The 26,713-nt window shown below is 35.3% G+C and overlaps 1 protein-coding gene across 4 annotated transcripts in view; it reads left to right on the top strand.

The window, feature by feature from the left end:
* The window catches only part of SREK1 (splicing regulatory glutamic acid and lysine rich protein 1), a 47,228-nt gene extending 20,901 nt beyond the window's left edge, over window positions 1-26,327 (top strand). For 2 of the 4 annotated variants that reach the window (XM_045998715.1, XM_045998717.1), the window contains 9 exons: window positions 465-629; window positions 767-945; window positions 2,097-2,227; window positions 3,095-3,209; window positions 8,364-8,483; window positions 8,827-9,195; window positions 13,411-13,506; window positions 20,478-20,622; window positions 21,749-26,327. In XM_045998715.1, the coding sequence (XP_045854671.1) occupies window positions 465-629; window positions 767-945; window positions 2,097-2,227; window positions 3,095-3,209; window positions 8,364-8,483; window positions 8,827-9,195; window positions 13,411-13,506; window positions 20,478-20,622; window positions 21,749-21,898 (1,470 nt within the window). In that variant the 3' untranslated portion in view covers window positions 21,899-26,327. Of the gene's footprint in view, window positions 1-464; window positions 630-766; window positions 946-2,096; window positions 2,228-3,094; window positions 3,210-8,363; window positions 8,484-8,826; window positions 9,196-13,410; window positions 13,507-20,477; window positions 20,623-21,748 lie in introns of those variants that run through there. The other 2 variants (XM_045998716.1, XM_045998718.1) reach the window with 2 other exon arrangements.
* Window positions 26,328-26,713: the final 386 nt, after the last annotated feature.

Raw genomic sequence — 26,713 nt, 5'->3', positions numbered from 1 at the left:
TATATAAGTTCAGTTTCTTTTCTTAGGTAAACTTTGTCCCTGTTTCAGTTTTAGACTGTGCGTGGTAGTACCTTGCTTTTACCACTTGGCAGCTGAGTAGCTTGGTGAAATTTATTTAACCTCCATAAGTCTTTTTCTTTATCTGTGAAATTGGCGTAATATTCATACAGCAACTTCATAGGACGTAAGTGCTGTAATAATGAGAATTGACTGTTCATTTTTAGTTTCAAGTGTGAAAGTAATTAAAATACCCAGATAGTTAAGAATTATGTTATATTTCTAATTACATGCCGAACTACGGTGACCTCCTCCTCAATAATTCAGACATATACCTGGCTTAAAGTTAGGACTCCATAGTCACCTTCCATTCTTGTAGAGTTGATCATTTTCTTTTTTAAGGTTGAAGAATAGTAATCTTCAGTACTAACAGGAAGTATGTGTTCTTTCTTTTTTTAAATTTATAGTTGGGTGTTTCCCTTAGCAGTTTGGGAGCTATACCAGCAGCAGCACTAGACCCCAACATTGCAACGCTTGGAGAGATACCACAGCCACCACTTATGGGAAATGTGGATCCTTCCAAAATTGATGAAATTAGGAGAACAGTCTATGTTGGCAATTTGAATTCCCAGGTAACTAATTTAAGGAAAAGCTGAGTGGTAGGTCCTCTTACTCTTTACCCCTTCTTCAAAATGATAGCAATTGACAAATATTTACCTAATTTTTAAAAAAGAATATACTTTATTAAAGCATAACTTTGTTTCTTCAGACAACAACAGCTGATCAACTACTTGAATTTTTTAAACAAGTTGGAGAAGTGAAGTTTGTGCGGATGGCAGGTGATGAGACTCAGCCAACTCGGTTTGCTTTTGTGGAATTTGCAGACCAAAATTCTGTACCAAGGGCCCTTGCTTTTAATGGAGTTATGTTTGGAGACAGGCCACTGAAGTAAGAAACCCTAAACAAAGAAATTTTAATGATTTTGGAAAAACTTAAAGTATTTCTGATGTAATTAAGGCTTTTTTTTTTCTTTTTAATAGTAATTGGCAATTTGTGGAAAGGAAGACTTTGTGTTAAGTATAAATGGAATACATTAAGTTACCATTTTAGCCTTTAAAGTTGTATTTGAAGACATATTTTCTATTTTATAAGATCTAATTTGATGTTAACATTATATACCCTATATAATGGTTATAAGTCTTTTCTCATAAGCTCTAATAAAACAGATTGGGTTTGGGTTAGGACTAGACTGATGGATGGTTGAACATATGAAATGAACTTAGAGTAATCAATTTTGGTAAATCCAGAATCCCAGGAGGAAAATAATATTAAGTACTCAGAAGTGTTTTAAATCATACATTTTGAGTTTTAATATTTTCTCATATCCTTGTTTGCAAAATGAAAAATTGGTATAGACTTTATATACTCAAGATCAGAAATTCTATTTCTTGCAGATTATTAAGGCAACAGTTTTATCTAAATTTCATAGGTAATTTAGTTGTATAGCTTGATCAGGATTCAGCTATGGAGGGATGAAATACCTCTTTTTAGTGAATGCTTGTCTTAGTGTGAAGGGGGTAAAGTGAGACTCACTAGATCATTTATGTGCGTCAGAGAAACCCCTTCTGACCTGATAGGGAAGAGTTTTATCAGGTGTCTCTCAGATTTGAAGCTGTATCTGACTCACCCATGGTTCAGGGTTAATTAAAATTGTGTACATATACAACCTCTCCTGCATTCTCCCAGTGTGTAGAGATATCAGTGAAATCTTATACTCCAAGATGAGAAATGATGCATTTTAATACCGATGTCAGGATTTTAATTTATTACATTTCTAAATTGTTTGGATATATTCAAGTTGTTAAGGAGTCAGCTAGGGTTCAGTTTTTCTTCTCTCCTTTTGGCTCTGGTAGCAAGAGATAAAGATGGGTGGTAATGAGGGTTTTGATGTTGGTTTTGATTATTCTGTATTTAGCTGTATCATTCTTAATGTGCTTTCGACATGTCCTCAGATTTATAAATAAGTGTATCATAAACATTTGTTTCATGTTTTGTAAAATATGGTGTGTATTTGTGATATGCTAATATTTTTAATTTAGAATTAATCACTCCAACAATGCAATAGTAAAACCCCCTGAGATGACACCTCAGGCTGCAGCTAAGGAGTTAGAAGAAGTAATGAAGCGAGTACGAGAGGCTCAGTCCTTTATCTCAGCAGCCATTGAACCAGGTAAGGTCACAGTGTTGTTACATAGGTCACATAGAACCGTAGAACTGGAAGGAATTTTAGAAGTTATCTTGTTTAGTCCCTCCATTTTACAAACAAGAAGACTGAAACTCGAGAAAGAGTAAGTGACTTACTAGTGTCAAAGGTCAAAGAACTGGTTAGCACAAATGTTGTGTTTTCCCGTGATACTGAATTGAGGCACATTAGCTTGAGTTAATCATTTCTTTATGTTTTTGTAGCAAAGTCAGTGCTCACAACTGATTGGCTTAAAGCAAAGTATAAATGTTATTGTGAGGCTAAAACTAAGAATAAATACAATTAAAATGTCATAATCAAGCAAGCTCACTTTCCTTCAGTGGTTTCATTTTAAAAATAAGAAAGAGCCCATGATTAGCAAAACACAAAGACCATTTTAGCAAGGTAAAGGAACACCTATTCAGACTTTTATGTTGCTTACTGAAAGTTAAAAATTCAATCTAAAAATGTCTAGGTTGTTTACAGTTGAGCAAATTTTCTACATTTGCACTCAGAATTTAAGCTTCACTGCTAGCAAAATAAATGGAGAGAAGATTTAAAATCACTGTCCTAGGAATTACAGACATGTTATAATCGTACATTATGGCAGCAACAAAATATTACGAACAGCTGTTTATAATCATCTGGTTTATATGTACTGCTGCAGGGTGGCTGCACTCAACGAGTTTATGCAATGACTTTCTTGGATGTTTCTGAAGGATAATTGCACAGGAGGAGGATGTACAGAGAGTAGGCCCCTTGCACTATATGTGGTACATTCCACTTGTGCCTGATTATTAACTGGGATCTTTAATTGTTCTGAGCTTACACTGCAAAGTGGTTTTTTCCTCCCAGAGTCTGGAAAGAGCAATGAAAGAAAAGGCGGTCGATCTCGTTCCCATACTCGTTCAAAATCCAGGTCTAGCTCAAAATCCCATTCTAGACGAAAGAGATCACAGTCAAAACACAGGTGAGAATTTCTGCTATCTTATTTAAAATTTTTGGTCTTGTATTTAAGATTGTTAAGATTTTCTGAGTTTTTGTTTACATATCAGAATTTAGAAACTTCAGTGGAGTTCACGAGGAATTATGCTTATCGTTAAATGTTGCTTTAATTATAATAATGTAGTGGAAAATGAAATTTTATCTAATTTTTATTATCTCAATTAATTTTCACTTTTAGAAGTTGGTTTTCGTCTTAAGGTGCTCTTTTTCTTACTCTTCTAAGAATAAACTAGTCTTAATACAGAACTGGCAGAAACTTTTCCTTCTTTTTCCTGAGAAAAAGGAACATATATGTGTGATGATGCTGAAATATTGTTGAAGTAGCAGCTCCCTGCCCCCTCCTTCCCGCCCCCAAGTCTCCTCAAGACTTAGGGAGTAGCACCTCATATCTTGGATTCCAGTACCTACCCGTCTCTAGTGCCATGAGTCAAATGAGGTGCTTTATTAAATCTTTGATATTCTCAATGATAAGAGCCTCTTCTGCACCCACTTTGGACCTGAAACACAGCAGTAACTTTGCAGCTTTAGCTTCAACTATTGTATTATGCTAAAGTTCTGTTTCTGTTCTGTTTGTCTTACTTTGGAACATAGTTCTGTCATTTTAATTTTCTTTTAAAAAAAAAATCTGTTAAGGGGGTGCCTGGGTGGCTCGTTGATTAAGTGTCTGCCTTTGGCTTAGGGTCCTGGGATCGAGGCCTGCATCTTGGGCTCCCTGCTCAGTGGGGAGCCTGCTTCTTCTTCCCCCTGCTAATGCTCTCTCTGTGTCAAATAAATAAAATCTTTAAAAAATAATAATAATAAAAAATCTGTTCTGTTGTACTTAGTCTGAATGTGAACTTGCAACAATATTTTGATTTGGAAGTGCCCTAAGAATCATGTTCGAAGTGAAAAATTTTATTGTCTTCTCTAAGATATGGAGGGAGGTGTTACTGAAGTGTGAGACTGTATATAGTGGATCCTAATTGCATGTTAATATGCACACACATGCTTAAGTCTAAAGAGAAGAGGTAGGGAACAGTCTCTGTGCGTGTGTGTGCATGGCGTGTGTGGTGGTATTAGAGAAGGAGGCAGGTTTGAGAGGAGAAAAGGGAACCAGTATATTGTATGTTGAACCTCATCAGCAAGCTCACTTTAGTCTATTTTTCTATGATACCAGGGAAATTGAAGCAGTGAGAAAGGAAAAAGTGGTATTCTTTGTTTGACTCTAGTAAGCTATACTTCTAGTTGTTTATTGGTGTATACTTCTCCATAATTCTTAGTTTGTATGGTCTCTTTTGGGATATGGTTTTACCGTCTCCCCCCTCCCCTAAGGTGATCCAGTAAGGCAAGTTCAGATCCAAGTGAAGGAAGTTGTTACATGTACAGGGAAGAGGTCAGAGCCACAGAAGCCTGAGTTGGAGAAGGAAAGTAGTATTAAAGCAGTGGTACTAGATTGTGGATATTTCTGCAGGTAAGTGAAGGTAAAGGAGATAAAAGAAATAAAAAATTGAGCTCAAGAGTAATTACTTCTTTTCTGAGAAGGAAAGAGACCAGTGACCTGAATCTCATTTTGTGTTGATTATAAGAGCTGTGCTCTAAATCTAATACCTTACTGGTTTTCTAAGGCTGGAAAAAAGGAAAACATGATTAGCATCAGTTTCCTTAATAATCTCTGTGAAGATTTATCTGTTGGAGCAAATTTACTTAACTCTCTGCTTTAAGGTGCTTGCTTTTATCATTTTAAGTATATTTGGATATTTTCCCTTTCCAAGGGTTAATAGGGGAAGGATTTTTCAGTCTAAAATGAAACTTGTTAGTTACTGTTCTTAAGTCATAAGAGTGTTCTCCTGAAGGTTTGTCTATGTACATAGCATTAGAAATTACTTGCCTTTGGCATACACACACATACATGTAACACTCTCATATATTTATGTAGTATCTAAATTTATATTACACTAAATTTATACTAATACAGTATAAATATACTAAAGTAAATTTATTAAAGTTTAAATTTACTAAAGTAAATTTATACTATACTAATTTTTACACATGTACAGAAACACATGTAGCCTTTACTGAGTTCATAAAGAAATAAAAAAGAATAAAGGTTCTTTTTAAGGGGGAAAAAAATCCCTTGAAATCTCTGAAAATATTTGACTTAAGGATCTTGGTATGTAAGGAACTTCCCCTCAGCTCTGGCTCTGCCCCACTAGACTTATTATCAGGAGTGTGAGTTTTAGGAGCCTTTACTCTTGAAGGCTTACCCTCTTCTACTTTCTCAACATTTTCAGATGCTTCTGGAGCCTCCCTCCAGCCCCTGTCCTTTCCCTGTTCGTTCCCCTTGTATGGTAGGAAGCAGGAAGGGGTTTCTTGTCACTATGACCTTGGCTAGGACCAGGGAGATGTATTTTGACTTTGCTCAAATTTTTATATATGTGTTTTTTTTCAAAGGGCAGTGTTAGAAAAGGTGGGTAGTACTGTAATTATTATATTTTAAAGTTACGTAACCTTGACAGACCAGCATGGGAACTATAAGACATTTTATAGTACTTTAATGGGAAACAGCAGACTTAGAGTTGAACTTTGATGAGACCTGATGGTAAGTTGCCCTGTATTTACAGTTTAATTTATAAATGTGGTTTTGCACATTATGCTGAAATGAGATCTCCTGATGATAACTCAAGTCTTTCTCTTTGGCTGGATTAGATTTGCTCTTGACTTGAAGCTTTTTGCATTCCTAATCAGAACACTTGTTTGGAGGTGATTAGTGGATGAAATAGGGACATGAAAGTTTTTAATGTCAAAATTAAAATATAATAATTACTCTTGGGACTTTGAAACTCTGAGGACCTATAGGGTAAGGTGGGAATCCACATGATCAGTGTTTTTAAAATTAATTCTTGCTAAGGCGATACTTAATTTTTTAAAAGGTGTTTCTTTGCTTAATTAAGGTTTGAAAGCAGTATTTGAGGAAAACAAAATTACTATGTATATTTTTAGCAAGGTTAACTAGAACAAAAATGTAAAGACTTTCTATTAAGTACATAGAAGCAAAGGCCTTATAAAACATTCCCCTCATGTGGATGTCTGTAAATGGATTAAAAATGGCTTAAGTTTTGCAGTTTTGCCTTAATACCTAGCACACGACCCTTTATCTCTTGAGTTATTAAAGATTTCAGCAAACTGGCTTATCTTTCTGTATTAAAAATATGGTATTTTAAATACCAGATAAATGTATAATTTTTAAAGCCATAAAATAGATAAGTGGTTCAGTTGAAAATTAGCTGTTGGGAAACATTTTAAGTACTGAAAAATGTGTTTAAAAAAATAGGATTTCATTATTCATTGAAAATTGTCTTGAGGTTTTTCTGGCTTCTTAGCATACCACAAGCATTTAACTGTATGTATTTCTTTTATAGATCTTTGCTTTAACTTAACTCATGAAAACATGACTATCAAGATGAATTTTAATTATATAAAGCATACTTGTGGAAGTTCATTTGATCTCCTTGGAATAAAGCTGTAACTTAAAGTTTTCATTTATGTTAATTGTTAATGCTGATGGTCTTGAAAATTAAGAATTTTGAACATTTACTCTGTGCCTGACACAGCTAGGCAGTCCTTCATGCATCATCTGATTCAGTCCTCATGACACCCCTAGGCGATGTAGGTCTGATTCTCCAACTTTGTAGATGAAGAAACTAGGCTTAGCGAGGGTAAGCGAGTAGCCAGAGTTCTCACAGCTAGTATGTGGCAGAGCTGAGTGTCAGAGCCAGATTGTTTTGCTCCAGAGCTGGTGAGTCTTGTCACTTGGTTATTTATGTGCATTCAGTTTTGTTATATTTTAATAAATAGTTACTAGGATAAAAATTACAATATTTCACTATTTTGTGAAATAGTGCAATTTCAGATAAATTGCAGTATTTCAGTGGGAATAAGGAGCCTAGAGAATTTCAGAATTGGAGTAACCATTATTTTTCCTGCAAGAATTCCAGTCATAAAGGTTTTTTTGGGGGCACCTGGGTGGCTCAGTTGGTTAAGCGTGTGCTTTTGGCTCAAGTCATGATCTCAGAGTCCTGGGTTTGAGCCCCACATTGGGCTCCTTGAGTCTGCTTCTTCCTCTCCTCAACCCCTCCCTCCCCCTATTGTGCTCACATTCAAATAAAATCTTAAAAAGGCGGGGGCAGTGCCTGAGTGGCTCCGTCTGTTAAGGGGAGTCTGCCCTCGGTTCAGGTCATGATCCTGGAGTTATGGGATTGAGGCCCACATCAGGCTCCCTGCTTGGCAGGGAGTCTGCCTCTCCCTCTGCCTGCTGTTACCAGAGCTTGTACACCCTTTCTCTCTCTTACTCTCATTACATATCAGATAAATAAGTAAAATATTTAAAAAGAAAAAAAGGTTTCTTTTAATAGCTATGTTTATGTAGTTATAAAATCAAGAGGTCTTGCAAATCCAGCATTTAATTATCTGTAGCTTCAACTCATGAGTAATGTTTATTTTCCTGTCATACTAGCAGCGTAATTAGTACTGTGCTTCCTTATACATTCTTTTTTTTTTTTCTTTATTTTCAACGTAACATGTTCATTGGTTTTGCACCACACCCAGTGCTCCATGCAGTACGTGCCCTCCCTATTACCCACCACCTGGTTCCTCAACCTCCCACCCCCCCCCCTCCTTATACATTCTTAATATATGTTAGGACAGACATCACACTGCCAGTTAGAGAAACTCTTGAGCCAGAGAACCACTGTTTGTCAAAGTATCACCATAAGCAGTTCAATTACATGCAAGTTAAGAGTTTAATTTATAGTATAAAAACTTGTTCTGTGGGAGAAGTCATATAGTAACAGGCATACAATAATTAGCACGGGAAAGCGACACTTGAAAATAATAACTTCAGTCTCAAAGAAAATAACGTAATTTCTTTCTCTGTATTCTGAAAATGAACTGTTTGGTAAAGTTGCTAATAATAATTTATTGCCAATAATCTAACTGAGGCATTATGTAATAGAGAATTTTAAAATACTGATTATTGTTGGGATCGGTTTTAAAATTTTCTTACTTGAAAGACATCTTAAATTTTAAAAAATTAAAATTATAAGAGTAAGTTTTGACATTCTAACAACTTGTTTTTCTTTAGGAGTAGATCCCATAATAGATCACGTTCAAGACAAAAAGATAGACGTAGATCTAAGAGCCCACATAAAAAACGCTCTAAATCAAGGGAGAGACGGAAATCAAGGAGTCGTTCACATTCACGGTAAGTCTTGGGGAAATTAGCGGTAATTTTTCTCATGGCTTCATTTGTTAAAAAATTATTGTGGTTTAGGTTTTTAATGAGAGACATTTAATTTTTTTATTGCTTTAGTAGTGATTAATATTGATTGCCATTGATTTGAATCTGATGATCAGAATGACTCATTCTAAAATATGTAATTATAACTGGGTAACTGTTTCTTCTAACAGCCTCATATACACCTGGGTTATATAGAAATTATGTATTATAAGCTAGTATAAGTTGTTTTGTTGAAGAAAGGGAGGTCCTCTTTGGGGAGCAGAATAATTTTAGTTCTGAATTCATTTATTTATTTTTGTTTTTAAAGGGACAAGAGAAAAGACACCCGAGAAAAGATCAAGGAAAAGGAAAGAGTGAAAGAAAAAGATAGAGAAAAGGAAAGGGAAAAAGAGAGAGACAGGGAGAAGGAACGTGAAAAAGAAAAGGAACGGGGTAAAAACAAAGACCGGGATAAAGAACGGGAGAAGGACCGGGATAAAGACAAGGAAAAGGACAGAGAGAGAGAGCGGGAAAAAGAACATGACAAGGAGCGAGACAAGGACAAGGAACAGGACAAAGAAAAGGAACGAGACAAGGACAGATCCAAAGAGATAGATGACAAAAGAAAGAAGGATAAAAAATCCAGAACACCACCCAGAAGTTACAATGCATCAAGAAGATCTCGTAGTTCCAGCAGGTTTGATAATGCTTAAAATTCTTATGAAGGGGTTTACTGATAACAAATGAGAATGTGAATATTAACCAAGGGGGAAGAGGTTATCTACATAAGTGGAAACAGTACAATAATACCGGCACATTGCCCTTTAATTGCAGAATAAACATTTCTCTAGTAGAGCACTTGCCACAGTATTGACTCTATGAGGTGGAAGAGATGATAGATAATTGGATAATTTAAAAAGTTTTAATTATCCTTTGTAATCCCTGATATAAAACAATGGCTGCTGCTGCTTAGTTTCTTGGAGGATGAGATGGCAAAGACAAGGTTTTCTTTTTTCTTTCACCTGCCCTTCTTTTTAACCTCTTGGTAAATTTTAGTATTCAGAATGCTTATTAAAATTTCATTTGTTTTTACTGCTCTGTTTTGTTGAGTGCATGACTTGAAAATTTTGGTTTTCCTTGATTTGTCAATGTTAAGATTTTCCTTTTTTCTTATGACTGTTCCGTCTATTAGTAAGTACACTGCCACCAGGTGGCAGCAGGTTGCCATAGTAACAGCTGCAAAAAGAAGACCTAGACCTTCCTTGATTCAAGATTATCTAAACCTGTATCTATTACACCACATGATACAGTAACTGAGTAAATGGGAGTTCTAATTTTTTTAAAAATAGATCTTAAAAATACTAAACAAAACACCCATTTTAGCAAGTTTTATGACTTTTAAACTTGGTTTTTCATAGAAGGTGATTGGAGATGAATGCATATTTCCTGTTTTTCTAACTTTGTGTTCTAGTAGCTTGTTCTTAATATACCAGTCTTTGGGGGCACCTGGGTTGCTCAGTGGGTTAAAGCCTCTACCTTCGGCTTGGGTCATGATCCCAGAGTCCTGGGATCGAGCCCCGCGTTGGGCTCTCTGCTCGGCAGGGAGCCTGCTTCCTCCTCTCTCTCTCTCTGCCTCTCTGCCTACTTGTGATCGCTTTCTCTCTGTCAAATAAATAAATAAAATATTTACAAAAAAAAAAATATACCAGTCTTTGGTTAGGTAATAGAAGATAATTCCAGGCGTTTGTTGAATGGTTTACCAAATGCCAGATTTTCTCGGCACAGTTTTTTATGACTAGCCTTACTTAATTGTCAGAGTAAGTCTGTGAGAAGACTATGATTATCATGGTTTCCAAGTGTGATAATACCACGGCTTAGGGGAGGTTTCCATCAGCCCTGCACTTCCATATTAGAAATACGGTAGTTCTTTCTCTTCTTTTTAAGAGATTAAGTTTAATTGAGAATTCTCTAATCAGAATTTGGTACCTGCTTTAAGAAACTACCTCAGAAGCATAAAGTTGAAAGTAATAGTGTATGTAAACAGACTGCTGTTGTATTTCAGCACATTGAACCAGAAACTGAAGAATTAACTTAGCCTCTTTGCTGTGGACCTCAGTCAAGCCTTGCAACTATTCTTTTTTTTTTTTTTTTAAGATTTATTTATTTATTTATTTGACAGAGATCACAAGTAGGCAGAGAGGCAGGTAGAGAGAGAGGAGGAAGCAGGCTCCCTGCTGAGCAGAGAGCCCGATGTGGGGCTCGATCCCAGGACCCTGGGATCATGACCCGAGCCGAAGGCAGAGGCTTTAACCCACTGAGCCACCCAGGCGCCCCAAGCCTTGCAACTATTCTTTTGCTGCACAGTGATTTTACTGATTGTCTGTCACACCTTCTTTTGTGTTTATGCGATCATTTAGTTATTGCCCTTCGTAACACAAAACTGTTTTGGTTCCTTCTAAATTCAGTTGGATTTACTTTTTGTGGATGACTTTGAAATATTTAGTTTTGTCGGGGGCCATTTTAAGTTGCTTGACATTTAAGGAAGTTCAGATGTTTGCATTCATTCCTAAATATATTCCTAAATATTCCCCTCTGGGGCCTGGAAAAGAAAGGCTAACTAACATTAGTTTCTAAAGATTCAGAAGTTTGGTATGTTTTGTGCTTTCATAAGAGCTTGGTGAAGAGTTATAATTTGTCATCTTTTAGCATTTTTCTGTTTTTCATGTGCTCTGATTTGTTTAGTAAACAGGAAACATTTTCATGGCTCAGAGTATGTGGCATTTTATTTTCAACATTTTCCTCTAACCTACATTTTAAAGAAAATTTCGATACTTACACAACTTTCACAGTGTTTTCAGTAACAAGCAATAAAGCTAGTGAGGAGAAAGGAGAAAATATTGACACTGAATATGTGCAGGAGATTGTGCGTGGTACTTATAGGTATCATCCTAAATCCTCATAACAGTGCTATCAAGCTTAGCTATTAACCCCATTTTTCAGTTGGTAAAACTGAAACTCAGGTTAAGTAATATGGCCCTAGTCATGCAGCTAGTAAGTGGTGGAACTAAAATTTAAATCTAAGTGTAACCAACTACAGTTCCTTTTACTACCCCTGACTGCCTCTTTATCACCTAATTGGTGTTCTGGATTCAGTCTGTCCAGACTTAGCTCTCATTATCATCAGCTGTTAGTTACTAGATGTTTACCTGTACATAGTGCTTCCTGAACAAAGTTAAACAGTCAAAACTGGTCACAGTGGAACCATTTTGTGTGTAAATAAAGTCTAAGATACAGTGATATTCTCATGCTATGAAATAAGTATTTATGGTACTTAGACTGAGCTGTTACAGAATGGCGTTGAATGAATGGAATATCTTTACCTAATTTTCACATTAGTCAGGAAGTATAATTTTGGGGTGTTTTCGAATAAAATTGGGTAATGGAGGAGAGATCTTGAGGTAAAATTGGAATTGATGCTGTTTTCAAGGTTTTTGGCTATTTTGGTCTTGACATATATTGTATCTACCACATCTGAGCATTATCTAATATTTATTTTATAATGAAAAATGTAGGCAAAATGCTTCTTTAGCTTAGAATATTATTTATTTATTTATTTGACAGAGAAAGAGAGAGCGATCACAATTAGGCAGAGAGGCAGGTGGGGGCCTGGGGAAGCAGGCTCCCCACAGAGCAGGTAGCCCGATGTGGCTCAATCCCAGGATCCCAGGATCATGACCTGAGCCGAAGGCAGAGACTTAACCCAGTGAGCCACTCAGGCACCCCTAGCCTAGAATATTCTTACTGAGGGTGGTGTGGAGAACTTGGATTCTAGGGTTTTGGTTCTTTCACCTATATGGCCACTAATTATTAGAGCTCCTTGGGAGATGATTGGACACATTAATCATAGTAAGTATGTCCTCCTACCTCATCCCTGAATTATGGACATCTTGAAATTTATTGTTTCTCAGTTGACCACGCTTATAAATGAAGTCATTTGGTAACATGTTAAACAAAATAGTTTTTAATAATACTAAACACTGTTAATCAATTCAGTGGTTATTTTTTATTTCATATTTAAGCCACCCCAGGTTTTAACTATTTTACTTCTGTCTAAGCAACTTGTTCATTCGGTTTAAATGAATAGAGCAATAAAATGGTAGGAAGTTGGATAAAACAATTTCTCTGTAAAACAGATTAATGTAAATGATTTTTTAGAGACATTCTAAATGCTTGAATTTGGGAAGTTCACATTTTGGAAGCCAACTTAATCTTTTATAAAATAATCCACAGTGGGGCAGCAAGGATTTAGATGCAGGCCAAAGGATCTGGATAAGCAGAGCATATTTTAGATGGTGGAGAAGAACATACTTAACTTGAGAGAATCTGAAATATCCATTGATATTTTTTTCCATTCAGGAAATTAGTATTCAAATAAACCAGATGAAAAGGAGTCTTCTCCCTTTTCTGTTATGAAATCTTAGAACATATTTTCATGTCTGTAAAATTTATGGTTCAAAATTTGACCTGCAGTAATATTAGATAATAGAACATGTTCTTGGGGACCTGGGTGGCTCAGCCGTTAGGCATCTGCCTTCAGCTCAGGTCATGATCTCAGGGTCCTGGGAATGAGCCCTGCATCAGACTCCCTGCCAGCCAGAAATCCTGCTTCTCCCTCTCCCATTCCCCCTGCTTGTGTTCCCTCTCTTACTGTGTTTCTCTCTGTCAAATCAATCAATCAGTGAATCTTTAAAAAAAAAAAAAAGGGACATGTTCTTTAAAGGACATGAGTTTAAACTGGTCTTTGAAGACTACTGTTAACTAGAGAGTCTTAAGGACCCTTTAGTTTTTGTGTATTTGAATTGCGCTTTATTAAAATTGCTGCATTTTTAAATGATATATTTTTGATTTTCAGGGAAAGGCGTAGGAGGAGGAGCAGGAGTTCTTCCAGATCACCAAGAACATCAAAAACTATAAAAAGGAAATCTTCTAGGTCTCCATCTCCTAGGAGGTAGGTTGAAAGTGTGTACTAAATCCAAGGATGGAGCGGGGGAAGAAAATTTTCTTTTTGATCTATTTTTAAACTTTTTATTTTGAAAGAGTAATATGTTACACATTTGCATGTTCAGAAATCCCAACACTATAAAAAGTAATACATCAGTTCACCTATGCACTCATCTACTCTGTGTCCATAAGTAGTGACTTCATTTTTTTTGTATTGTTTATCCTTCTGGTTTTGTGTAGAGATTACAACATTGAAATTTATAGTTTCTTTTCATATTTCTTATCCAGAAGGTAGCACAAAAGAACACTTGTGCCCTTGCTTTTTGTCAGTCAACAGCCCGGAGACCTTTACATATTCATCAGCGAGTGCTGCTTTATTCTTTTTTAGAACTGCATGGACTTCATTGTGTGGCAATACTTTGGTTTATTTAACCAGCCTGCAGTGGTATGGGTTTGCTTAATTTTCCTGTATTAGAAATTAGACCGTACTGTAGTGAATACCTTTGGACTTAACTTCATTGTGTGCAGGTTATGTGGGAAAATTCCAAAAGTGGTATTGTTGTGTCACAGGTTAAGTGTGTTTATAATTTGGACAGGTGTTTCTTTATTGCCCTCCATATAGATTGGCTGCAGTTTGCATGTCAGCTGGCTGTGTATGAGAGTGTCTGTTTTCTGTCAGCTGCACTGTATTATGTTACTATAGTTGTGGGTTTTTGACTGTCTGATAGATGAGAAATTGTATCAGTATATAATCAGTAATTTTAGTTGTATTTCTCTGAAGAGTGAAGGTGACCTTCTCATCATATATTTGTATTTCCTTTTCTGTGAATTGTTGGTATACTTTGGCCATTTTTTGTGGGGTCTGCTTTTTGTTTTTTTGTTTGTTTTTAGAATTTTCTTACTTCCAGGGGCTCTTTCTATATTAGAGTGATTTTTTTTTTTAAGTTTTGTTTTTATTTTTGTTTTGTGTTTTTGTTTTTAATAAGCTCTACCCCCAACATGGTGCTCGAACTCAAAACCCTGAGATCGAGAAGTTGCATCCTCTTCTGAGCCAGCCATGCACCCCGTATTAGGGAGATAGTGATTTGATATGAGGCGTCATTCCTACTTTGTCATTTCTTTTCAGAAAATACTATGAGACTTGATTTTAAAAAGGATTTTGATTTTTTTATAATTACCCAAGTTTTTTCTTTTCTTTCTTTCTTTTTTTTTTTTTTTTTTCTTTAAAGTAGACTGTAAAACCAGTGTGGAGCCTCAGACTCAAAACCCTAAGATTGAGGGTCACATGTCCTACTGACTGAGCCAGTCAGGTGCCCCTCAAATTTTTTATTTTATGCCTTCTGGATTTTGAGTCACATCAGATTAGGTCTTTTCTATTCTAAGATTATAATTGAATGTCTTCCATTATTTCTTCTTACACTTTTATGGTTTTACTTTCTGCATTAAAATCTTTGATCCATTAGGAGGAGGTCATCTGTATGTATAGTATGGCTTGTGGGTCCAATTTTATTTTTCCATATGCTTTTCTTTTTTTTTCTTTTTTTAATTTTTATTTATTTATATCTTTTTTTTTTCCATTTTATTTCATATGCTTTTCTTTTGATCAGTATCATTTATTAAGAACTCAGTTTTTCTAACTTTGATTTGTTATATTGCCTTTTCAGGTACTAAATATTCTTTCTGTGTATGGGTCTATTTCTGGGCTCTTGCTGCTGCTGGGTTGGTTTGACTGATTATCGTGTACCAGTGCTCCAGGCTTTTTATTACTCAGATTGTGTAGTATTTTTTTAACATTTAGTCAGCCTGATCCTCCCCCACACTTCGACTGCTGTTTTTTGAGCATTTCTGACAATTCTTACCTGTTGTTTTTTTTTTTTTTTTCCATTTGAAAATGAGAGTCAGGTTCCATTGTGTAATGGTTAGCACTCTGGAGTCTGAAAATAAGAGTCATTTGTTTAGGTTCTAGAAAAAAATCTGGAATAAAATCTAGAAATAAAATTAACTTAGGGGAAGTTGATAAATCAGTTTTTTTAATAAATGAAGCTTTGTGATGGTGAGTCTTTCTATACTGACTGTTTTTCACTTCCTTAAACCATCCATAGCGTTGTTTTAAGAATGTTTCAGTGTGGGTGCCTGGGTGGCTCAGTGGGTTAAGTCTCTGCCTTTGGCTCAGGTCATGATCTCGGGGTCCTGGGATGGAGTCCCACATTGGGCTCTCTGCTTAGCAGGGGGCCTGCTTCCCTCTCTGTTTCTCTCTCTGCCTGCCTCTCTGCCTACTTGTGATATCTCTTTCTCTCTCTCTCTGTCAAACATTTAAAAAAAAAAAATGTTTCAGTGTTTGTTTTGTACAGATTTTATGCATCTTCTAAGTTTATTCCTAGATCTTTTTTTGTTGTTGCCCTTGTTAATGAGGTCTTTTCTTTCATTATGTCCTCTCTATGCTGGTTGGGTTTGTGCTACAAAGGAAGGTTATTGCATTCTGTGTATTTATTTTTCATTCCACTACCTTAATGAATGGGCATAGTTTTTCGGTTGGTTTTCCCTGGTTTTCTAGGTGTAGAAAAGAGGAATTTATAAAAACCTTTGTCAGTGTGTAAACAAGAGCATGTTTCTCAGTAGGGGTCTTATGTTTATTTGCGTTGTTTTGAGGTGAGGATAATGGACGGCATATGATACTGTAGTTGTGGGCCACATACATATTTTTAAACTTTGCTCATGAAAGATAAAACTTTTCAGTTATGAACTCAAATTAGATAAAAAGATGTGTTCACAAAGTTACTTTTTGCCTGTTTGTTGTGCATTGCTCCCCATTCACCTTCTGTAAGTAATCGATTGTTTTTATCCTTCCTGTGTTTCTTTTTGCAAAATTGAGCAGATACATTGATTAGAATAACTCCTTCTTTCACGAAAGATAGCATACATTATGTATATATTGTGTGTGTATGTGTGTGTGAGAGAGAGAGAGAGAGAGAGACTACCTAGCCACAACTACACCTTGGGTTTATTTATTTATAGATTTAAAAGATTTTATTTATTTATTTGGCAGAGAGCACACAAGCGGGGGAGAGACAGGCAGAGGGAGAGGGAGAAGTAGGCTCCCTGTGGAGTAGGGTGCCCCTTGAAGGACTCGATCCCAAGACCCTGGGATCATGATCTGAGCTGAAGGCAGATGCTTAACCGACTGAGCCACCCAGGCACTCCTTAGGTGTTTTGTTTTTGTTTTTGGTTTTTTTCGGAATTGAGAAATAATCCACATGTCATAAAATTCACTTTAAATATGCAATTCACTGGTTTTTATGAGGTTCACAGTATCGTCAACCATCACTGCTCCTTAATTCCAGAATACTTTTTCACTTGAAAACCTGTACCCATAAGACTTACTCCCTACTAGCTCCTGGAAGTCCCTAGTCTAACTTACCCTGTGGATTTGCCTGTTCTGGACATTGGTATATGGACTCAAGCAATATGCGTAGTTGTATCTGTATTTGTATTATAGTAAATGTAATGTTTTCAAGGTTCGTGTTGGAGCATGTATCGATATCTTATTCCTTGTGTGAATAATATTCCATTGAATGGATGAAACCATGGTTAATGAACTTCTAGTATTTTTCTATTTTTTAGTTATTATGTGTAATGCTTCCATGAACATTCATTTACAAGTTTTTGTGTAGGCACTTGTTTTCCTTTCTTTGGAGCACGTGCCTAAGGATTGGTAATTGCTAAGTCTTATGGTACTGTCTCTTTATCTTTTTTTTTTTAATCAGTATGTGGAGCAGCGAATTAATTTATTTACTTATTTACTTATAAGTTTCTAAGTAATCTCAGGGTAGAGCTAGTTGCCTGCTCTACCAAGTGAACCAACTAGGTGCCCCTCTCCTTATCTTTTTAGAAACTGCCAGACTGTTTTCCCAAGTGCCTCTGTCATTCGACCTTCCCACCAGCATTGTGCTAGCACTCCCAGTTTCTCTGCATGCTCACCAACACTTGTTATTGTCTGCCTCTGATTATAGCCATTCTGCTGAGTGTATAATGGTATCTTGTAGTTTTGGTTTGTGTTTTTCTAATGAATAGTGATGTTGAGCATCTTTTTTTTTTTTAAAGATTTTATTTATTTATTTATTTGACAGAGATCACAAGTAGGCAGAGAGGCAGGCAGAGAGAGGGGGAAGCAGGCTCCCTCTTGCTGAGCAGAAAGCCCGATGCCGGGCTCTATCCCAGGATCTTAGGATCATGACCTGAGCTGAAGGCGGAAGCTTTAACCCACTGATCCACCCAGGCACCCCTGTTGAGCATCTTTTTGTGTGCTTTATCGATCATTTATATATTTTAGGGGACATGTCTTTTGAAGTTTTCTGCCCATTTCCAAATTGGGTTATTTGTATTTTATTAAGTTGTGAGAGTTCTTTAAATTCTTTATATTCTTGTACCAGAGACATGATTTGCAAATATTCTCTCCTGTTTTGTGGGTTGCCTTCTCATTTTCCTGATACTATTTGGTTCACAAAAGCTCTTAATTTTGATGTAGTCAGATTTATCTATTTTTTCCTTTCAATGCCTGTGCTTTTGGCATCTTATCCAGGAAATCATTGGTAAATGCAATGTCATGAAGATCTTCTGTTTTTTCTTCTAAGAATTTTATAGTCTTAACATATAAATTTAGGTCTTCAATCTGTTTTGAGTTAACTTTTTAATATAGTTTAAGATAATGGTCCAACTTTATTCTTGTACATGTGGGTATCCAATTTTCCCGATGTCATTTGTTGAAAAGATTGTCCTTTCCCCATTGAATGGGTCTTGGCATCCTTGTCAGAAATCATTTGAACCATTTATGTGGGAGTTTATTTCTGGGTTTTCTGGTCTATTCCACTGGTTTATTTTCTGTCCTTATGTAATATTGTACTGTTTTGATTACTGTACCTTTGTATAGTAAGTTGGGAATGCTGTGCCTTCAATCTTTATTCTTTTTAAGATTGTTTTGGCTGTTTGATGTCCTTAAAGATTCTGTATGCATTTTCGGGTGGGTTTTTGTATTTCTGCAACAACAGCAATGGGATTTTGATAGAGATTGCATTCAGTCTCTAGGTGGCTTTGGATACTCTTGCCATTTTAACAATATTTAAGTCTTTCAATCCGTAAACATGGATGTCTTTCTATTTATTTGTCCTCATCTTTTTCAGCAAATTTTTTGACTCCTTGGTTAAATTTACTCCTAAGACTTTTATTCAGTTTGATGTGATTGTTCCCTTGACATTTAAAAATTATGTAGAAAGATGCACACATATGTTGTAAATGTCATTTTTCTTTTGAATATGGTAATGTATTTTTTTTCCTTGCAAAGGTTTATGTAGGCAAATTTATCAGTCTTTTATTGTACCTGAATTTAATTGTCATTAAAAAAAAAAATCTTACAGGAATTTACCCATGTTTTCTTCTAGCATTTGTATTTTATTTTAAAAATTTAGGTTTCTCATCCATTTGGACCTATTTTTATATTGTGGAATGAGTTACGAGATATTGATTGAGTTTTATCACTTACCAAATAATAATCCAGTTGTAAGACCCATCTTTTCCTCAGTGATTTCAGATGCCACCTTTCTTATACTAAAATTTTTTTTTTTTAAAGATTTTATTTATTTATTTGACAGAGAGAAATCACAAGAGAGGCAGGCAGAGAGAGAGGAAGGGAAGCAGGCTCTCCGCTGAGCAGAGAGCCTGATGTGGGACTCGATCCCAGGACCCTGAGATCATGACCTGAGCTGAAAGCAGCGGCTTAACCCACTGAGCCATCTAGGCGCCCTCTTATACTAAATTTTTATATGTACTTAGTTCTGCTTGCCCAGTGTCTTTTTTTTTTTTTTTTTTTAAGATTTTATTTATTTTTTTGGCAGATCACAAGTAGGCAGAGAGGCGGCAGGCAGAGAAAGAGAGAAGGGAGGAAGCAGGCTCCCCGCTGAGCAGAGAGCCCGATACGGGGCTTGATCCCAGGACCCTGGGATCATGACCTGAGCTGAAGGCAGAGGCTTAACCCACTGAGCCACCCAGGTGCCCCTTGCCCATTGTCTTTATTTGTTTTCTTGGTCTTTGTCTTTATTTGTGAATTATTCATTAATAAGAGTAAAAAGCTTAAAATTCCACATTAAGGCCAACTTGTTAAAAGTAGAAAGTCTTAGGGCGCCTGGGTGACTCAGTGGGTTAAAGCATCTGCCTCCAGCTCAGGTCATGAGTCCAGGGTCCTGGGATCAAGCCCTGCATCGGGCTCTCTGCTCAGCGGGGAGCCTGCTTCCTCCTCTCTCTCTCTCTCTCTGCCTGCCTCTCTGCCTATTTGTGATCTCTCTCTGTCAAATAAATAAATAAAATCTTCAAAAAAAAAAAAAAGGTAGAAAGTCTTATGTTTCCGATTGGAAATACATTTTGTTCTCTAATTCTGAGGGTGTATTGATTTTATCAATGAAACTTGTTCTTGTAGTCTTCTCAACTTTTGATCTTGAATTGGTGCGACGTGTTTGTAATGGTGAATGACAATGGCAGTAGCACTGCTTATTTTGAAATTCCAAGTTTTGCTGGTATCCAGTCATTCAGTCCTCCCTGGGAGATGCCTCTAATTCTTTGTCCTTTTCGTTCCTTTCTGCTTACTCATTTTTTGCTTTGGAAAGGTGGGTAAAAAACCTGTGTATTTGGTTTTATTTTAATCTCATTACAGTTGATAAATAAACCTTGAACAAATAAATTGAAAATACGAAATCGTGATTTATATGAACACATGGTGGTCTCTGCAAAAAGACTTGGGCATCTTTAAAAAATTAATTGTGGTACGGAGTGGAGCAGGTGGGGCTATAGGACTGTTTATGTTACTTGGTCAGACCAGATTACTGATGGGCTTACTTACAGTGCATTAGTGTTAGAGAAGACTGTTTTGTCAATGACATAGTAGGTCTTTAATTTCTTAGACGTTAACTGGCATATTATCACTTCTTATAGCAGAAATAAGAAGGATAAAAAGAGAGAAAAAGAAAGGGACCATATTAGTGAAAGAAGAGAGAGAGAACGATCAAGCTCTGCAAGAAAGAGTTCTAATGACCGAGATGGAAAGGAAAAGTTGGAGAAGAACAATACTTCACTTAAAGTAAGTAGCAGTCATTCATTATTTAGGCTTTGAATAATTAATAATTGAGTTTTTTTGTTTTTGTTTTTGTTTTTTTTTTTACATAGGACTAGATTTAGACCAAAACCTTTTTGAGGGCTGTGGTATCTTTTAATATTTATTCAATTGGTAACTTTTTTAAGCTGGATTTTTGAAGGGATGAGGTAAGAGCTAACTGAAACTCATATGCTTCCCTTACTTTAGGGAGTCCTAGAATGGCATACAATAAAGACTGTTAGTACATAACATGTGTATTATATGTGGAACAATATATGATAAGGTATTTGATTTTATACAGAGATTTCTGGTTGAGGGTATTTTCCTCAAAATACATATATATTCTTGAAATAGATTTGTTCCAGCAAAACTGACAAAAGTTCTGTCGTCATTGGTTTTGTGTAATGTACACTGAAATTAGATTTATTGGATTAGAATATTAATGGAAAACCAAATTCCACCAAGTAAGGGTATTTTTTGGGATAAATATTTACTTATGAATTACATTAATTGCTTTGTTATGTCAGTAAGTGTATTTGTATTTGGAAATCAGTTATGAGTTTTGGAGCTTTCATCTTATAATTTTATTTACTCTCATTGGTAGGGCTTTATCATCATTGTCAGTAACATTGATAATGTCTCTTGAGCATTTCTGTGTGTCTGATGTCAGACATTGTTCTGTATGTTCTCATTTAATTCTCCTTTAAGCTTAGGACAGAATTGCACTGTTCTTGAGCAGTCTTTGCTAGGACAAATAGTGATTTCTTTCTCTACATCCTCTAAATTTTGCTTTTTTGGTATCCAGATTACAGATCTATCCTGGCATCTTTGGGAGCTGTTTAACTCTTTCAGCAGATCTCTTCCATTTTTTCAATTCAGTAACGTTTACTGAACACTTCCTAGACTTTCTTTTAGACTATTTTATTCTCATTTAATTTACAGTTTGGAGGACACACTGATACATGTTTGCACATCTTCTTTATATGATAAGGTAATGACAGAAAATACCCGCTTTTACTAAGTTCACAGAAATACGTATGTTAGCCATAACCAGATACAGCAGGCAATTCTTGAGAAAAATATTAAATGTGTGGCTTCATATTTATTGTAGGAGAAGGAACACAATAAAGAACCAGAGTCGAGCGTGGGCAAAGAAGTAGATGACAAGGATGCACCAAGGACTGAGGAAAACAAAGTACAGCAAAATGGAAATTGTCAGCCAAATGAAGAAAACCTCTCTACCAAAACGGAAGCAGTATAGGACTGACAAATGCACCTCAAAACACACGTGGAATAAAATCCAAAGCTTTTAAATCTCTCAACAAGATGTTAAACAGTGAAGAAATCCAGTTGAGCATAAAGATACAAACTAACAGCTTTTCTAGTTGTTAGGTGACTGTGTGGCCATCTTGTCTGGAGTAAGAAAATAAAGCATGGACATCGTGAAAATAACAGGTGTTACCTAAACTCCTCATCTTCTAGAATCTGTGCATTTCCATGGTGGCTGACACACTTGTCATGTGGTTTGTTAGTGTTTGCCAAGAACCATTACAAATAAATGGGACATCAAAGATCCAAATTTGTACCATCCTTAAAAACTGGAGATAAGCATTGGAGGCTCCTTTTAAAAATGGTAGTTGCTGAATTTTGTATTGTTTTACTTTTTTTTTTTTAATTTCAATATATACAGATTTGATGATGTGCTTGAAATCGGTGGAAATATATATACATCCTTGTAAGTGCAGAGTATGTTTTAACATTTACTTCACAGGATTTACGGTGATTGTGTTAAATTCTCACTATTGTGTTTTCTTTTGCTCACTGTTTAGGACAACAGATTTTTTTTGTTAAAATAGTTTTACAGACTAAAGTTGCTTAAATAAGTGGATTAACAAACAACTGACTGACAATGCATGCTCCTGTTCTCTCTCAAAAGGAAGAGCACCCATGTTGAATACTAATAATAGTGTATTAGTATTCAGTGTTTAGAATCATTGGGTCTCCCCACAGAGTAAGCATTTCTTTTTGAACTTTCTTGACATTTCCAAGCTTATTACAAATAATACTGCAGTGTGTGTTGTCAGCTATAGGTGGCAAAGGTGCCATTATAAAAAGAAAACTGGGTTTTCAAAATGGGCTATGGGAGCACAAGCTGAAGCTTTAGTGCCTTCTACAATGTGGTATGCTGTTTTCTAGAATTTTATATGTGCTAGTCATTCTCAGTTCATATGGAACGTAGATGGATATTCCACTCACTCCCATAGAGAAGGGTGCAAGTGGTACGTCAGAAGAGCTTCTTATGTAGTTCACCTAACATGAGGGAAGTCCTGTTTTCAAGAATGACTTTAGAGCTTAAAACAACAATGCAGTTTTGGGACCATCAGTTATATACTGTGATAATTGAAAATGAAGCACGTTCGTTCTTTACTTAAATCAAGCAAACACTTTTGTTGTCTCCATTGGATGGCCTTAATTATTACCTCTTAATCATCTTCTCGTAAATGATGTGCAGAAATTCTATGTAAAAGAGAACACATGAGGTTATTTGTTTTAAGGATATGTTTACTTGAGTTTAAAATATAGGTCATTCGTTACTCTTAGGTCCACTTTCTGCAGGAAGTATGCAAGTAGGAAAACAACATTGCTAATATTTTCCCCCAAAGCCATAACTCATAGTTTCAGATATCTTTTCATTATTATTTTGTTCCCCTAAAAGTTCTACCTTTTAATTAGCATGTTATTAAAAAAATCAAGTATCATTATTTTAATGCAACCTAATACAATCAAATTACTCCGTTGCCTTACCTCATGGGAAGAGTTACTTACAGATTTAAGAAGCTGAGTAGCACATCAGTTACTTGGTTTCAACTTGAGTTTTCTTGTAATGTTAATACTATTGAAACTTAAGTATTTGGTAGCAAATGGAAAGAATTGCCCTTATTGCAATGAAGCCTGGTTTGATTATGAAGCTGCTTAATTACTCGTCATGTGTTCAGAATAACTGTTTTTTTTTTTCCTTTTTGTCACTGTGTACATTAAAATTTTTGAAAATGCTTTACTATGTAAAGTATAGATGGTCATTTTAATCATTCAGCCACATACGGTTGGCTGGTAAACAGCTTATTCTGATACAAGAATGCTTGGGTGCATATGGAAAGATTGCGAAGGAGTGGGTGTCTTGCACCAACAGCTGTCTTATTTATAATATGTAAGTAGAATAGAGCAAATGTTTGAATCTTTGTTATTTTTAGTACCATTTCTCTAATAAAGCTAAGTATTTTAGAGGAAAGTACTTGTTTATGCATTTCAAAATAGCATCTTAGTTTATTATGTTTATCTTGTTTTAGTTGGCATAGAGATTATTTCAACTTGGAGACTGAATGTGTGGTGTCTATAAAATCATCATTTAAAGTTTGAGCTATTTCTTGTACTCTGGACTCCTAATGTTCCCTGTGTTGACAGTTGACAAACTTATTTTGGTTCTTGCTGCTAATTATTTTTCCTGTTGGTGATATTCAGCTTTAAAACGATGATGATGCTTTTGGAAGACTCCAATTTGTTAAAGTTGGATATGAATAGGAATACAAGAGATCCAGAGAAAGTGAAAAAATGTTCTTAAATGGACTTATGGAAGCAAAACTTTCTAGGGCCTGGAGGTATTGGAGTGAGTGTGAGTGTGCATGCGTGCGTGTGTGTGAGAGAGAGAGAGACTTTCTTGTTGTTCACTTATAGGAGCCAGGTAGGTTTCCATTTATTTGTTATTTTCTTGCAAGGCATTTTGTTTTTTCTTTAAGGCTGTTCTTTTTTTAATCCAGGTAGATGTTGTCAGGAAAACTTGAGGTAAGGCCAAGAAGACAGGCGTTTTATACTTGATCCATTCTATAATTATCTCTTTTAGCCTGATTATACAGAGAATAGATTCTGTTCCTTAATTGTGTTGCTATTCATCATTTTAGACAAAGTCTGTTGATCCTCTTGTTCTTTCTTTTCAGCAATGAGATGAATTATTTATATTAAGATGAGCCTTCATAATAAGCTGGCTATTTTCATACGTGAAAACAAGTATAAATCCACAACTTCTGCAGTTGTCTCCTTATTATTCTCCATCTAATCCAATTAATTTATAATTGAAACACTAATCAGCTTGTGATTTTGTTCAGAATCTTATATTCAAGAGGTTCTATATATACTATGTTGGTCTTCAGAAATATCTGAGGCTTAAATTTTGAAATGGTCAAAAATAAGAACTCATTTAGAATCCTTTCTTTTTTGTGAAGAAAGTAACTTCATTTGTGATATTAGTTATTTCTAGGACCTCATTCATTCCTATATATATGTTGCTGTCTTTATCTTAAAACTTAAAAAAAACCCCTTAATCCAAGTCAACTCTGAAGATACTAATTTAAAGGATTACAATAGGTAGTAACAGGCTTTTAAACATTTAAAAATCTATTAGAAATAATACGATTTGATTTAAATCTTTTTTTTTAGTAGTTGAATTAATTATTAAAATGAGTCCTTTTGGAGGGATGCATTGAGTAACTTAACATTTCAGTGGGCCACTATATTTTCACTAAAAGATAACTGTCTGGTTTTAACTGGGTGGGTTATGAAGTAGTCATTTCCACAAAGTATGTTCTTAATGTGTTGAGATATTTTTTTAATTTTCACTACTTACATACTTAGTATTTTTTAGTATTTAGTGTTTATTTAGTGTAATGTTCATTTAAAATTGTTTATTTTCAGATTTCAAAAGTTAGTGCTCTTAAAAGGGCTAAATTATATTTCTGGAAGCAGTAGTCCAGTATAATGTAATAAAGTCTTTTAAAATAAAATTGACTTCCCTACTTATTTTTGGGTTTGTGGATGTACTTGTTTTTCTTAAATCTTCTACTGGTGATTCTGCCTGAAGATTGATAACATTATTTTAAAAATAAAAGCTGGAGCTATTATGACTTTTGGTCCCTATTCAGGTTGGTAGTAAGTAATAACTAGATTTCTTTCCATTCTATTTTAAGGTATTTTTATAGTTCCTAGCAACTAACTTTATTATAACTATTAGTTTATATTTAATATAATGTTTCTTAATATATTGTTTTTAAAAGCAGTATTTTAGTTCATTGACTGTTTTTTTAAATTTACTTTGTATCTGGATAACATTTTAATTTTGAAAATTGCCAACCTTTGGGAAACTTCACATATTTTACTGCTAAGATTTATTTTCCTGGGATTAGAATGGAATAATATAGTTTTCTCCACTCCTGAGTCACTTTTATTTGCTAGATAATTAATTGACTATATATGCAAGCCAAATTTATGAAAATCATACTGAAGGAATTAGAGTTGAAGGGATGGAATTCTACCAATCTGAGGTTGCATGGCAGGCAACAGACTGTTGGAAACAATCTACAGAGCTCCCCGATTTCCACAGAAGAGGACATTTGGGTGTATTGTGTAGTTGTGTAAGTAGTTCAGTTTCATAGTTAACTATTACTCTCCTGAATCTTAACAGTAGTGTTCTTTACATGATGCTATGGATTATTAGGGGAAGAGTTTAAAATGTAAAGATGCTGCATTAGGTGGTGTATATTTATGTGAGTAGGACTACTTCCAAGTGGTACTAGTAAAGATTTATCAAATGATGCTGCTATTGTGTTGCTATATTTTTAATAAAAAGAAAATCTTCAAATCTTGCCACTGTTGAGTAGTAATTTCATGTGTTTCTGAGACACTTACATATATATGGCTTTTTAAAAAATAACTGAAAAGCGGTCGTAAGCTCTTCCAGGGTTTTGTCATGTCTTTGACTTGGGTTTATGAGGGTCATGCTGGCCTAATAGGTTCAGTGGGAAAGTGTTGACTTTCTTCTCTTTAGTTTTCTGAAGGACTGGGTATCATATTGTCATTACTTCTTCCATAGTGTTAGGTAGAATTTACTAATAAAGCCAACCTGAGTCCAGAATTTCCTTCTTATACTACAAATCAATGTTAAAAGTAGATTTAGGGCTATTCATGTTACTTAATCTTTCGAGTAAGCTTTGGTGTTGTGCATCTTCAAAGGAATTTGTTGTCAAAT

Source organism: Meles meles, chromosome 3 (assembly GCF_922984935.1).
Source record: "Meles meles chromosome 3, mMelMel3.1 paternal haplotype, whole genome shotgun sequence".
Taxonomy (NCBI): Eukaryota; Metazoa; Chordata; class Mammalia; order Carnivora; family Mustelidae; genus Meles; species Meles meles.
The sequence above is the reverse complement of the archived record's forward strand: the minus strand, read 5'-3'. Positions and strand labels throughout refer to the sequence as shown.